This window comes from Oncorhynchus tshawytscha, linkage group LG10, assembly GCF_018296145.1.
Source record: "Oncorhynchus tshawytscha isolate Ot180627B linkage group LG10, Otsh_v2.0, whole genome shotgun sequence".
NCBI lineage: Eukaryota > Metazoa > Chordata > Actinopteri > Salmoniformes > Salmonidae > Oncorhynchus > Oncorhynchus tshawytscha.
In genome coordinates, this window is record NC_056438.1 from 36,292,076 (window position 1) to 36,308,294 (window position 16,219).

The 16,219-nt window shown below is 41.3% G+C and overlaps 1 protein-coding gene across 1 annotated transcript; it reads right to left on the reverse strand.

Annotated features, from left to right (window-relative positions):
* Nucleotides 1-310: 310 nt before the first annotated feature.
* LOC112261066 (mannose-specific lectin-like) lies at nt 311-1,553 on the reverse strand. The gene is made up of 3 exons (XM_024436417.1): nt 1,443-1,553; nt 1,001-1,094; nt 311-816 (listed from the first exon to the last, which is right to left on the reverse strand). The coding sequence occupies exons 2-3, from the start codon at nt 1,088-1,090 to the stop codon at nt 550-552; spliced, it is 357 nt and encodes a 118-aa protein (XP_024292185.1). The 5' UTR covers nt 1,091-1,094; nt 1,443-1,553; the 3' UTR covers nt 311-549.
* Nucleotides 1,554-16,219: the final 14,666 nt, after the last annotated feature.

A 16,219-nucleotide genomic window follows, 5' to 3' on the forward strand; every position in this document is an offset into this window, starting at 1 on the left:
ACAGTGATTGGACACGGGGAGTCCAAAGCTGTGTTCACACTGCAGGCCTTAATGCTCAAATCAGTTTTGTTTTTCAAATCTGTATTTGGAATACTGACTGTCCAAACAGCAAGCTACAAGTGAACAAATTAAATAATCTATAGGGAACTATCAAAATAAAGTGTGACAAACTTAGCAACCTAAGGCTTTCCTCTTGCCAACTTTTTCAGACCAGTGATTACTTAATGGAAAGAAGGATTCATTTCTCATCGGGCTCAAAAATCATGTGGACAAGCATCAGGAACTGAAAAACATATGATTCACAAGAAAGTTTTGGGGCATTTAAAATGTTTATTGCATAATCTTTTTACTGTGAGTCAGATACCTTCAGGCTATGTTCTGATATACACACTAGCATACCACTTACAACTCATACACAGCACATCACTTCATTCTAAGTGGTATGTTAATGTGGATATTGGAACACAGGGATTTGATTTATGGTACAGAGTGTGAGTAGTCATCTTCCTTGATGACCCTTTAGGACAGAGCCAGTTGAGGTCAGGACATTCACTGCTTGTGGCCCTTGGAGGAAGAAGAGTTCCACATTTCTTCTCCGTCCTTCTCAACGACCAGGTTGCCGTCGTTGCGCAGGTACATGCGGCACATCTTGAACCCTTGACCCTGGCTCTTGGTTTGCCACATCATCTTGTTATCCCTCTTGTACATGACAAAGTTGCAGTCGTCCTGCATGCACAGGCGGTAGGCGTCACACTGGCCGGCGGTGTCAGAGGACCACATCTGCCTCCAGCCATAGATGACAAAGTTACCGTCCTCCTGTGTAGACGAGAGATAAACGATTGTGGTATGCACAGCAATTTGAAAGGTTTTAGGTAGGTGCAAACACACAAACCGTTTGGGAGACAATACCCTAGTTCAGCTGACTGCAGATGACACATTACATTGTCTGTCTATCTGTAAATGTATTCATATAGCAGCTTTTAAAACACTGTAAACCTACCTGGAAAACTCCCTTGTATTCCTTGTTATTGGACCATATGATGTCTCCCTTACGCATCTCATCATACTTGGACATGTAATTCCTGCTCATGATTCTGAAATAAAGAATAAGTAAATAAACCCTTCTTAGCAAAAAATGTAATACATACCTTTGCATTTTCTAAATTCCCTTAGCAAATATTTCCATGGCAAAAATGTATAAATGAACAGCTTTTGAAATAGTACAATAATGGGCCATTCAGTGGACCACCTTTCAAAAGGTGAATAGCACCCTTCACATGAGCATTTTGACAGTTGGCAAGAATTTAAGTGGCCTTCAAAGACATTTCCATTTTTAGATGATTGAAATCACTGCTTGGAGTTATCTCCCGTAATACAACATTTAGCAGGATACATGCTATACCCAGATACTTAAGTTGGTAAACCCCCGTTATGATACTCACAGGCCGTGTGTGGTTCAGTAGTTTGGATTGATAAGGCTGGAGGTTCCAGATGAAGTGAAGCTGGTAAAGAACTGTCCTTTTTATACCCACAGAGAAGAGGGCAAGATGGAGAGTGTGGTGGAGGAGATTGAAGCAGAATACAGGTTTCTTTCATGGCTGAATGGACACTGAGATGCATAAGACACCCATGAACCCAGTAAAACGTGTGGTAATTAATTGGACTGGAATCTTGAAAAATAAGATGCTTTCATAGTTTCGATTAGATTGCCTAGATTAGACTTTAATCATCTTCAGCTGGTGGATCTGGCTGGACACATTGAGGGTGCTAAATACTTGTTTTGAACTGGTCTTGTGATAATCTTTTAAAAGATCAAATCGGTTTTAAAGTTACATTTGATTTTTGGTGGCCAAGTGTTCCTCTGAATTTCGTTCATAGTAGTGACTAACTAGCCCCTACATTTTTGGGGAATTATTTAGCTACTGAAAAAGTGTTAGCTGGTAGGCATGCTTTGCATTCTAGATAAGTATTGAATGTTGTTTTAACACCATCTACCTTTAGCCGATCATTACAGTATATTGTTACTTTGATGTGTCCTATTTAGTTTTTCGAGGTACCAGTACTGGTCGTGCTTCAGATTGGATAAGGAATATCACTAACGGTGTGGCCTTCAGCAAGCACATTAATGCTGTCTTCAAATGCTCATCGGAACTGGGAAATCTCCCAGTTATGAGTCATAAATTTGACGTGATTGTGTTCAAGTTTTTAAAAATGATTCAACCAAAGAGATTTTAGCTCGGTAGATGAGCTATCTAACATTGCTCATGATAAAGTTAGCTAACATTGAAAGTATGGTCACACTAGCTACATTATCCACATTGACAAGTTTGACACTGTCAATGGATTTGCTTGATCATCTTTTGGTTGAAAAGGTGAAAGGTCAGTGATGAAATGTCACAACTTGTAAACTCGGGTCAGTGATGAAATGTCACAACTTGTAAACTCGGGGTATCAACGTTATCTCTTACTTTCCCCCTTGGAATTCCAACTTGGGACAGTTGTTCAAGTGGTTATTTTCCAGTTGGAACCTTGTATTTCCCACTTCCAAGGAGTTGTTGGAAATGTTGGAAAGTTTCCCTTCAATCAATCAATTGTATTTTCTTATTTTTTAATCTTTTGATGTTTGAAAACAGCTTCCATCAGAACCTGACCTTTTTGATGAAGGTGCACTTTCCCCTACAGTAAAACAATCTGTTGGAGAAGATAAAAACAAATAATCACAAGTATTTATTTGTGATTGACGATGTGGGTGAAGACCAAATAAAAGTATCAGTTTTCACTGATAACATCATTTTGTATGAAGGCCTTTCACATCTGTTTCTTCTTTGAAAGAGATACTTTAATGTAATGTGTCGAACGATCACCAAGCAAGTAAGAGCGCACATTTTCAATTTCCAATAAACTCTGGTTAGGGTTAGGTATGAAAGCATAGGCTACTGTAAAATGAAATGTTGTGTTACTACAAAATAGCTAAGTCGTTCATTCTTTCCCTCTGAGTAAAGGCCAGCATTTAACTGTCAACATCAATAATAATATTTGCCCACGATTAACATGAAATCAAATGAAAACTGTAGCTCTCCCTTTATTTGAGAAATGCTGTTGCTCTTCTGCTGAAGTCAGCATTCCTTCCAGACTAATAGACAAGCTTCTCTCAGGGTGTAATTTAAAATAATCTGATTAGATTTGCGAGAGGAATCTGACTTGTTTGTGAATATGATTAGATCCAACATGCACAAGGTTTTTATCTGTGAAAATGGAAAGAAAACTGTACCTGTTCTCTGCATTGAGATCCAGATCTAGCTATCTGTTAATTTACTGAAGTGTAATCAAAAGGGACATTATGAGAGCATCACTATCTGTGCAAATTCAGTTAGAATGGGGTGAGGGAGGAACATGGGATTATGACTCTGGCAGGCTGTAGTCGTTTAACCTATCTGCAAATCTGAAGATGGACTTCAGTTGAAATTGTATTTATAGAGATGATATAAACTAATACTCTACTATACCGTGTACATTGTTGTTAATTTTCACATTCAGGTGTGAAGTGATCGAACAATGATGTGAAGACGATAATAGAATAATATAACAGCAAAGTACAATGTGTTGAAGAAATACTTGGGCACATAATTTATCATTTTATTTGCTTATGATGGTGTAATAATGACAATCCATAACACTCTGTCCTTCATATTTTGGAGACAGTGTTATTGTTTTTTCCTTCAAGGGATGTTCTTAACCTTGAAGGCTGGCACCAGGGCAGTCTAATCAATCAAATTTCAATCAAAAGTATAAAGCTGTTTTCACATCAGCAGATGTCACAAAGTGCTACACAGAAATACAGCCTAAAACCCCAAACAGTGAGCAATGCAGATGTAGAAGGTGGCTAGGAAAACTTGACTATAGCAGATGTTTTATTAGTCTATTTATATACTCAATATTTTCGGTGCAACATTATATGCTTTATTACCTGCATGTTTTACAAATGACTTCATTATCAAGCAAAAGATAAAGACCCCAGGAAACAAACACAAGCACACAGAAAATATACTTTTTAACATTCTCTTTACTGAATGAGCTCTGTTGACAGAGTGTTGAGACCACTCCTCTAAAATGTAAATTGAAGGTTTGTTTCGCTGAATCTCTGGAGGAGCTGCAGTCAACCACTTCACTTCTGACCCTTGGAGGAGGCAGAGTTCCACACCTCCTCACCATCCTTCTCGATGACCAGGTAGCTGTCGTTGCGCAGCCACATGCGGAAGAATGAAGTCCTCCACAATAGTATGGGGCTTGCCTGTCCTAGCTGCTCGCTCACAATATAAGACACACACAGTGAAGGTTTACCACGAGAGAGTTACGGTTAATGTGATTGGATGTTAATTATTTGACTCGGCTACCTGTATTTGACATTGTGTTGTTATTTCGCTGAACTCTAGATGGTTTAATTTTATTTTAGGCTGTGAAACAAAATAAACATTACCCAAATGTATAGCCCCGTTGGAAAATCTAAAAGGACTGATTGAAAATGTGAATCAGATTTGTATTTGGCATACCCCCGTTGGCATTGCGTGTACCCCAGTTTGGGATTAGCCATGCTAGGGCAACAAGGACATGAACCAAAATAGCAAATTAAACTGAAAAACACATGCTATTCTTTTAAGAAAAACATGTGTATGTAAATGCACATAAATAATTAGCCTAAATGCCAAGGTGTAGGTGATAGCCTATGGGTATTGAGTACAGTCTGTCATGTCCAGATCGATGCTGACAGGAGGGAGGCGCCAGAAAATGTAGCCAAACTTTAATGACATTTTATATAACATATATATAGGTTAAATGTCAGTCATGTTTAACAAATATAATGTAGGATAATTAATATTAGCGTCTAAAAGCTTGATTCTTTCATACTCGAGGCACTGTTCGTTCAGATTGGAGAGAAATGTCAGTACCTGTTGCACACAGCAACATCACCCATCTTGCAATCTGAGCGGAGACAGTCAACATTTTGAAACTCTTTAGCCATAAATTTAATTGTTTAAAACCTGGATGTTTTTTGGGTCATTTTATGAGGCATGTCTTACCGTGTTCCAACCACAGGAACGTTAAGGGGATTCTTTTATAAAAATATATATATAATGTTCTCAACTTTCTTTCGTTATCCAGCAGACACAATCCTAGTCATATTAAAAACTCATGCTAGTTGTTGCATCTTCCCTCATTCTAAATTTCTAAAGGATATTTTCATCTGTCATATGAAACCGCTTGCATTTGCAGGGGGACTTTGGGAGAACAGTGTTTTCCAGCAAATTGTATTTTAGAACATTCACACTTATAGCCTTCGGCCTACTGCCATGTGCGCATTGCTGCACTTATAATGTGAAGAAATAACATAATAATGATCCAACTTTAAGATAAAAGTTCTCACATGATGTACAGTGGTTGTATTCATTTGGAATCTATCGTCCCAGAGTCTGTTTGGAATATTCATTTCTAGCACAGAACGACAAGCTGACCAATAGAATAAGTCAATTTTTGTACTATGGGGGATAGTAGATTGACATATGCTAGTGCTTTTGTTGTTCGTTACTCATCTTGTTGGCTGACGGAAAGTAAATGTGGACAGTTCTTCTAACATCTTCAATATGCGCCTCAGAATTCGCCCCATTGCCCCATTACATCCCTGATGTGTCTGTGAGAAGGACCCAATAACGTGACTGGACATTGGCTAATAATTGAGATAACAGAAAGCCATTTGAGTGAGAGGTGCTTCGGAGCAGGGCGATTAGCAGCCGGGAGAAGGGAATAACCCTTTGTGTTCACTAGTGTTGCCGGTGCTATACTGCACCGCTGTAACTCTGCGTTGTGTGTGGTTGATAGAGACTATAAACGTGGACTTTGGAGATCAGGTAGTTTTAATCAAGCAGAACTGACTCTCTGCATCTTGCATCTGCATCCAAAAGGAAATAAAACATTTGTAGAGCACAGCTGTTCTGAGAATCATCTCCTCTTTCACTCTCAGTGCATCAAAAAGATTTTGGAATACAAAAATTAATACACTCTCTCCTTATTATACATAACATATTTTACATTGATAAAACCACATACCTGCATCCAAAAGGAAATAAAACATTTGTAGAGCACATCTGTTCTGAGAATCGTCGCCTCTTTCTACAACAGATGCACAATAGGAGGGACTGGGATCATTCCAGGAGCTAGCCATCGTTCACACATACAATAGCCTGCTAATACCGTAGCTAGCTATTAACCACATGTTGAATTCAGAATGTTGATATCATCCTAAAAGTACAATTACATCTTAACAATACCATCCACTTATGAGTAACCTCTAAATATACATCATTATTCATGAACAAAACACTGTGTGTATGACTTTGTACTTAAAAGAATCAAACTTTTCTGAAGACAGAAAAAGCGTGCCTACCTCTCTCAGTGCATCAAAATATTTGAGCACGAGCACGCTGGGCAAAACGTAAGTACACACTCCCCTTCTCCCAGGATGCAGGCATGCATAACAAATCACATATTGATATATGAACCTGGTGAAATTCACATAGTACTTTAACAACTGTTACATTAGCACGCGATGCCGCGCAGTGAAACACCGCTGGGCTATGACCAATCATATCGTGTGGTTGCCATTAGGAATTTGACGCTATACTACAAAACGCTGGAAACTTTCTTTAGCAAAGATGGCTGACAAAAATACTAGGATGGAAGCAAATGTAAGTAATTATAACGTCATAATGAATCATGTAAAAATGTACAGTTGAAAGGAATATGCTAATGTAAAGACAAACGATTATGCATATTCTTTTGTCATAAAGTTCATTTATGAAAATCGGTATTTAGTGGTGACTAGCTAACATTAGCCAGCTAGCTAGCTAGCTTTATGGGCATTGTGACGTGAGTAGGAAATTGTAATTCGTATTGTTTAATGTTTTAGGGTCTCCTGAGAAAACCATGCTGTCGTCTTGTGAATGGATGTGAGTGGATGTAATGAATCTAGCTACCTAAAGCTTTTATTGCAAATTGAATGTAAAAATGTACAAGCTTGCCTTGTTGATATTTGCCATGTAATGCAGCTGAACTAACGTAGCTAGCTAACTATTTTCTTGCTTATTGTGTAGTAGAGGATAAAAATACCTGTATGCCTATGGATATGTGGCTAGCTACTTAGCCGATCTGTGTGTGGAAGCTAAAACGTTTGGTATACATATTAGTTCAGAACCTAGCTATGAACCTCAGCTATCATAGCTTGTTGTATCGACTTCAAAACAGTCTGAATGGCATTAATGAAGCCTATGGATGAGTAGAATATAATATAACTTTATTGTGCAAAGGATGCAAGTTGTGTATATATATAGTTATTACCAAGCATGATCCCCACATTGTAGCCTGTACATTGTATATATTTGCTGAGCATGTACTCTACCTGGCAAATAAAGGTCCGGTTCAGGTATGAATGAATGAGTATCAAACTCCAGTCTTTGAATGATGCTGTGTCTTTTACAATTATGCTTGCCAATCCTGATCCTGGGACATCAAAGGTTACACATTGTAACTATGCAACAGACTAGAAACATGATTTAACTAGTTAAAGGCTGATTTGTAATTCATATACAAAAACATAATTTTAAAAACAGAACACTACCCATCCTATGCATCATGTAAAGGTTCATCTCAATATCTAACTTCCTTCATCTGCACTGACCTGAGGACACAGGATATGTGCTAGCTTGCATACAGTGCCTTGCGAAAGTATTCGGCCCCCTTGAACTTTGCGACCTTTTGCCACATTTCAGGCTTCAAACATAAAGATATAAAACTGTATTTTTTGTGAAGAATCAACAACAAGTGGGACACAATCATGAAGTGGAACGACATTTATTGGATATTTCAAACTTTTTTAACAAATCAAAAACTGAAAAATTGGGCGTGCAAAATTATTCAGCCCCTTTACTTTCAGTGCAGCAAACTCTCTCCAGAAGTTCAGTGAGGATCTCTGAATGATCCAATGTTGACCTAAATGACTAATGATGATAAATACAATCCACCTGTGTGTAATCAAGTCTCCGTATAAATGCACCTGCACTGTGATAGTGTCAGAGGTCCGTTAAAAGCGCAGAGAGCATCATGAAGAACAAGGAACACACCAGGCAGGTCCGAGATACTGTTGTGAAGAAGTTTAAAGCCGGATTTGGATACAAAAAGATTTCCCAAGCTTTAAACATCCCAAGGAGCACTGTGCAAGCGATAATATTGAAATGGAAGGAGTATCAGACCACTGCAAATCTACCAAGACCTGGCCGTCCCTCTAAACATTTCAGCTCATACAAGGAGAAGACTGATCAGAGATGCAGCCAAGAGGCCCATGATCACTCTGGATGACCTGCAGAGATCTACAGCTGAGGTGGGAGACTCTGTCCATAGGACAACAATCAGTCGTATATTGCACAAATCTGGCCTTTATGGAAGAGTGGCAAGAAGAAAGCCATTTCTTAAAGATATCCATAAAAAGTGTCGTTTAAAGTTTGCCACAAGCCACCTGGGAGACACACCAAACATGTGGAAGAAGGTGCTCTGGTCAGATGAAACCAAAATTGAACTTTTTGGCAACAATGCAAAACGTTATGTTTGGCGTAAAAGCAACACAGCGCATCACCCTGAACACACCATCCCCACTGTCAAACATGGTGGTGGCAGCATCATGGTTTGGGCCTGCTTTTCTTCAGCAGGGACAGGGAAGATGGTTAAAATTGATGGGAAGATGGATGGAGCCAAATACAGGACCATTCTGGAAGAAAACCTGATGGAGTCTGCAAAAGACCTGAGACTGGGACGGAGATTTGTCTTCCAACAAGACAATGATCCAAAACATAAAGCAAAATCTACAATGGAATGGTTCAAAAATAAACATATCCAGGTGTTAGAATGGCCAAGTCAAAGTCCAGACCTGAATCCAATCGAGAATCTGTGGAAAGAACTGAAAACTGCTGTTCACAAATGCTCTCCATCCAACCTCACTGAGCTCGAGCTGTTTTGCAAGGAGGAATGGGGAAAAATTTCAGTCTCTCGATGTGCAAAACTGATAGAGACATACCCCAAGCGACTTACAGCTGTAATCGCAGCAAAAGGTGGCGCTACAAAGTATTAACTTAAGGGGGCTGAATAATTTTGCACGCCCAATTTTTCAGTTTTTGATTTGTTAAAAAAGTTTGAAATATCCAATAAATGTCGTTCCACTTCAAGATTGTGTCCCACTTGTTGTTGATTCTTCACAAAAAAAATACAGTTTTATATCTTTATGTTTGAAGCCTGAAATGTGGCAAAAGTTCAAGGGGGCCGAATACTTTCGCAAGGCACTGTATATACACTTCCGGCGCACACAGAGATGGCCGCCTCGCTTCGCGTTCCTAGGAAACTATGCAGTTTTTTGTGTTATTTCTTACATTGGTACCCCAGGTCATCTTAGGTTTCATTACATACAGTCGAGAAGAACTACTGGATATAAGAGCAGCGTCAACTCACCATCAGTACGACCAAGAATATGTCTTTCGCGAAGCGGATCCTGTGTTCTGCCTTTCACCCAGGACAACGGAATGGATCCCAGCCGGCGACCCAAAAAAACGACTTCGTAAAAGGGGGAAACGAAGCAGTCTTCTGGTCAGGCTCCGGAGACGGGCACTTCGCGCGCCACTGCCTAGCATTCTACTCGCCAATGTCCAGTCTCTTGACAACAAGGTTGATGAAATCCGAGCAAGGGTTGCATTCCAGAGGGACATCAGAGACTGTAACGTTCTTTGCTTCACGGAAACATGGCTCACTGGAGAGACGCTATCGGAGTCGGTGCGGCCAGCTGGTTTCTCCACGCATCGCACCGACAGAAACAAACATCTTTCTGGTTTCTGGTAAGAAGAGGGGCGGGGGCGTATGCTTCATGGTTAACGAGACGTGGTGTGATCATAGCAACTTACAGGAACTCAAGTCCTTCTGTTCACCTGATTTAGAATTCCTCACAATCAAATGTCGACAGCATTATCTACCAAGGGAATTCTCTTCGATTATAATCACAGCCGTATATATTCCCCCCCAAGCAGACACATCGATGGCTCTGAACGAACTTTATTTGACTCTTTGCAAACTGGAATCCATATATCCTGAGGCTGCATTCATTGTAGCTGGGGGATTTTAACAAGGCTAATCTGAAAACAAGACTCCCTAAATTGTATCAGCATATCGATTGCGCAACCAGGGCTGGAAAAACCTTGGATCATTGCTATTCTAACTTCCGCGACGCATATAAGGCCCCGCCCCGCTCTCCTTTCGGAAAAGCTGACCAGGACTCCATTCTGTTGCTCCCTGCATACAGACAGAAACTAAAACAAGAAGCTCCCGCGCTGAGGTCTGTTCAACGCTGGTCCGACCAATCTGATTCCACACTCCAAGACTGCTTCCATCACGTGGACTGGGATATGTTTCGTATTGCGTCAAATAACAACATTGACGAATACGCTGATTCGGTGTGCGAGTTCATTAGAACGTGCGTTGAAGATGTCGTTCCCATAGCAACGATTAAAACATTCCCAAACCAGAAACCGTGGGTTGATGGCAGCATTCGAGTGAAACTGAAAGCGCAAACCACTGCTTTTAATCAGGGCAAGGTGACCGGAAACATGACCGAATACAAACAGTGTAGCTATTCCCTCCGCAAGGCAATCAAACAAGCTAAGCGTCAGTATAGAGACAAAGTAGAATCTCAATTCAATGGCTCAGACACAAGAGGTATGTGGCAGGGTCTACAGTCAATCACGGATTACAAAAAGAAAACCAGCCCCATCACAGATCAGGATGTCTTGCTCCCAAGCAGACTAAATAACGTTTTTGCCCACTTTGAGGACAATACAGTGCCACTGACACGGCCCGCAACCAAAACATGCGGACTCTCCTTCACTGCAGCCGACGTGAGGAAAACATTTAAACGTGTTAACCCTCGCAAGGCTGCAGGCCCAGACGGCATCCCCAGCCGAGCCCTCAGAGCATGCGCAGACCAGCTGGCTGGTGTGTTTACGGACATATTCAATCAATCCCAATCCCAGTCTGCTGTTCCCACATGCTTCAAGAGGGCCACCATTGTTCCTGTTCCCAAGAAAGCTAAGGTAACTGAGCTAAACGACTACCGCCCCGTAGCACTCACTTCCGTCATCATGAAGTGCTTTGAGAGACTAGTCAAGGACCATATCACCTCCACCCTACCTGACACCCTAGACTCACTCCAATTTGCTTACCGCCCAAATAGGTCCACAGACGATGCAATCTCAACCACACTGTACACTGCCCTAACCCATCTGGACAAGAGGAATACCTATGTGAGAATGCTGTTCATCGACTACAGCTCGGCATTTAACACCATAGTACCCTCCAAGCTCGTCATCAAGCTCGAGACCCTGGGTCTCGACCCCGCCCTGTGCAACTGGGTACTGGACTTCCTGACGGGCCGCCCCCAGGTGGTGAGGGTAGGCAACAACATCTCCACCCCGCTGATCCTCAACACTGGGGCCCCACAAGGGTGCGTTCTGAGCCCTCTCCTGTACTCCCTGTTCACCCACGACTGCGTGGCCACGCACGCCTCCAACTCAATCATCAAGTTTGCGGACGACACAACAGTGGTAGGCTTGATTACCAACAACGACGAGATGGCCTACAGGGAGGAGGTGAGGGCCCTCTGAGTGTGGTGTCAGGAAAATAACCTCACACTCAACGTCAACAAAACTAAGGAGATGATTGTGGACTTCAGGAAACAGCAGAGGGAACACCCCCCTATCCACATCGATTGAACAGTAGTGGAGAGGGTAGTAAGTTTTAAGTTCCTCGGCGTACACATCACAGACAAACTGAATTGGTCCACCCACACAGACAGCATCGTGAAGAAGGCGCAGCAGCGCCTCTTCAACCTCAGGAGGCTGAAGAAATTCGGCTTGTCACCAAAAGCACTCACAAACTTCTACAGATGCACAATTGAGAGCATCCTGGCGGGCTGTATCACCGCCTGGTACGGCAACTGCTCCGCCCACAACCGTAAGGCTCTCCAGAGGGTAGTGAGGTCTGCACAACACATCACCGGGGGCAAACTACCTGCCCTCCAGGACACCTACACCACCCGATGTCACAGGAAGGCCATAAAGATCATCAAGGACAACAACTACCCGAGCCACTGCCTGTTCACCCCGCTATCATCCAGAAGGCGAGGTCAGTACAGGTGCATCAAAGCTGGGACCGAGAGACTGAAAAACAGCTTCTATCTCAAGGCCATCAGACTGTTAAACAGCCACCACTAACATTGAGTGGCTGCTGCCAACACACTGACTCAACTCCAGCCACTTTAATAATGGGAATTGCTGGGAAAAATATGATGGGAATTGATGGGTAAAATATATCACTAGCCACTTTAAACAATGCTACCTAATATAATTTTTACATACCCTACATCATTCATCTCATATGTATACGTATATACTGTACTCTATATCATCTACTGCATCTTCATTATTTATTAGCCACTTTAACTACTCATCTCATATGTATATACTGTACTCGATACCATCTACTGTATCTTGCCTATGCCACTCTGTACCATCACTCATTCATATATCTTTATGTACATATTCTTTATCCCCTTACACTTGTGTCTATAAGGTAGTAGTTTTGGAATTGTTAGCTAGATTACTTGTTGGTTATTACTGCATTGTCGGAACTAGAAGCACAAGCATTTCGCTACACTCGCATTAACATCTGCTAACCATGTGTATGTGACAAATACATTTGATTTGATTTGACATTTCATCAAATGAGAGACTTAATTTCAACCAGTAGAGAATGTAAAACGCTTTATTGAAATAAGTTCATTATCTAACTGTTATAAATACATCATACATGCATTATGAATATTATAATTGTAATATTATATTACAAATACAAGTTCAATCTGTACTTCAATGCACATCCAGTGTGCATTATAAAAACAGAGGAAGAAAGAGTTGGTGGGGAGAGGTATGAGAGTGTTTAAAAGACAAAGGGAAAGAGGTACAGTGCATTCGGAAAGTATTCAAACCCCTTGACTTTTTCCACATTTTGTTACGTTACAGCCTTATTCTAAAATGATTTAAGTTGTTTGTTTCCCCCTCATCAATCTACACACAATACACCATAATTACAAATCAAAAACAGTTAAAAAAAACTAAAATATTACATTTACATAAGTATTCAGACCTTTTACTCAGTACTGTGTTGAAGCACCTCTGGCAGCAATTACAGCCTCGAGTCTTCTGGGGTATGACGCTACAAGCTTGGCACACCTGTATTTGGGGAGTTCCTCTCATTCTTCTCTCCAGTTCCTCCCAAGCTCTGTCAGGTTGGATGGGGTGCGCAGCTGCACAGCTATTAGAAAGATATCTTCAGAGATGTTCGATCAGGTTCATGTCCAGGGTCTGGCTTGGCCCCTCAAAGACATTCAGAGACGAACCCACTCCTGTGTTGTCTTGGCTGTGTACTTAGGGTTATTGGCTCGCTTCTTTGCGAGTATTTTGTTTTTTTATGTATTATTTCTTAACATTTTCTGGGCTAACAATGTATGTGTTATTACATACAGCCGGGAAGAACTATTGGATATCAGAGCGGTGGTAACTCACCAGCACTACCAGCATTACGATCAGGAATATGAATTTCCCAAAGTGGATCCTTTGTTCGCACCACCCAGAGCAATTGAACTGATTCCAGAGGCCGACCCAAAACAACGCCGGTGAAGAAGAGGAACTCGGAGCGGTCTTCTAGTCAGACGTAAAGGCGCGCACACCACCCGCCGCCTCCGAGTATATTACTCGCTAATGTTCAGTCCCTAGATAACAAAGTTGACGAGATCAGGGCAAGAGTTTCTTTCCAGAGAGACATCAGGGATTGTAACACACTCTGTTTCACGGAAACATGGCTCTCTCGGGATATACTGTCGGAGTCGGTCCATCCATATGGATTCTCAGTTCATCGTGCCGACAAGAATAAACATCTCCCTGGGAAGAAGAAGAAGGGGGTGTATGTTTCATGATTAACGACTCATGGTGTAATTGTAATAACATACAGGAACTCAAGTCCTTTTGTTCACCCGACCAAGAATATCTCACAATCAAATGCTGACCGTATTATCTCCCAAGAGAATTCTCTTCGGTTATTGTCACAGTCGTGTATATACCCTTCAAGCCGATACCACGACGGCCCTCAAGGAACTTCACTGGACATTATGCAAACTGGAAACCATATATCCTGAAGCTGCATTTATTGTAGCCGGGGATTTTAACAAAGCAAATTTGAGTAAAAGGCTACCTAAATTCTATCAGCATATCGACTGTATTACTCGCACTGGAAAAACACTTGACTATTGTTATTCCAACTTCTGGGATGCATACAAGGCAGTCCCCCGCCCTCCTTTCATCAAATCTGACCACGACTCCATTTTGCTCCTCCCTTCCTATAGGCAGAATCTCAAACAGGAAGTACCCATGCTAAGGACGATTCAACGCTGGTCTGACCATCAGACTGTTAAAACAGCCATCACTAGCACAGAGAGGCTACCTGCATACATACACATACTTGAAATCATTGGCCACTTTAATAAATGGAATACTATTCACTTTAATAATGTCACTTTAATAATGTTTACAGATCTTGCATTACTCATCTCATATGTATATACTGCATTCTATACTATCTACTGTATCTTAGTCTATGCCGCTCTGACATTGCTCATCCATATATTTAAATATTCTTAATTCCACTCCTTTACTTAGATTTGTGTGTATTAGGTATTTGTTGTGAAATAGTTAGATATTACTTGTTAGATATTGCTGCATTGTCGGAACTAGAAGCACAAGCATTTCGCTACACCTGCAATAACATCTGCTAAACTCATGTATTTGACCATTAACATTTTATTTGATTTATTGTCCTGTTGGAAGGTGAACCTTGGTCCCAGTCTGAGGTCCTGAACACTCTGGAGCAGGTTTTTCTCTCCGTACCTTGCTCCCTTCATCTTTCCCTCGACCCTGACTAGTCTCCCAGTCCCTACTAGTGAAAAACATCCCCACAGCATGATGCTGCCACCACCATACGTGACGCTTGGAATTCAGTCCAAAGAGTTCAATCTTGGTTTCTTCAGATCAGAGAATCTTGTTTCTCGTGGTCTAAGAGTCATTAGGTGCCTTTTGTCAAACTCCAAGCGGGCTGTCATGTACCTTTTACTGAGGAGTTACTTCCGTCTGGCCACTCTACCATAAAGGCCTGATTGGTGGAGTGCTGCAAAGATGGTTGTCCTTCTGGAAGATTCTCCTGTCTCCACAGAGGATCTCTGTCAGAGTGATCATCGGGTTCTTGGTCACCTCCCTGACCAAGGCCCTTCTCCCCCGAGTGCTCAGGTTGGTCAGCTGGTAAACTCTGGGAAGAGTCTTGGTGGTTCCAAACTTTTTCAATTTAGGAATGATGGAGGCCACTGTTCTTGGGGACTTTCCATGCTGCAGAAATGTTTTGGTACCCTTCCCACAGATCTACACAATCCTGTCTCTGAGCTCTACGGACAATTCCTTCGACCTCGCAGCTTGGTTTTTGCTCTGACATGCATGTCAACTGTGGGACCTTATATAGACAGGTGTGTGCCTTTCCAAATCATGTCCAATCAATTGAATTTACCACAGGTAGACTCCAGTGAAGTTGAAGAAACATCAAGGAAAAAATATTATTGTATCCATGTTAGAATCAGGCTTTAATGTAACAAAATGTGGAAAAAGTCAAGGAGTCTGAATAATTTCCGAATGCACTGTATATTTAGAGCCATATCCATGCAATGCTTATAGAATAACTAATGTCAAGTGTTATTGAAGTGTTGTGGTTGCAGGTTCACCTGTCTCATCTAAAGCCTATTCTTTTAGGGTGATGCTATAGGCCACAAAGTGCTAACAGTCAGTATCTCGATAATGTGTGTTAAATGCTTGATAGTGTATGTGATGTAAACAGAGAGGTCTACTTTCTTGGGGACTTTACACTGGTTTTTATCATCTGTTCTCTCATTCTGTGCGCAAATCTGTTTACATCCCTCTTAGCTTGCATTTTTCCTTTGCCAAGAAAATTCCATCCACCTGACAGGTGTGGCTGATTAAAAAGC

Bases quoted from the DNA above. Each gene is read 5' to 3' on its own strand.
- LOC112261066 (XM_024436417.1), bottom strand. From the start codon at position 1,090: ATGAGCAGGAATTACATGTCCAAGTATGATGAGATGCGTAAGGGAGAC. The intron at 817-1,000 runs GTAGGTTTACAG...TCGTCTACACAG, and splicing joins AATACAAGGGAGTTTTCCAG to GAGGACGGTAACTTTGTCAT.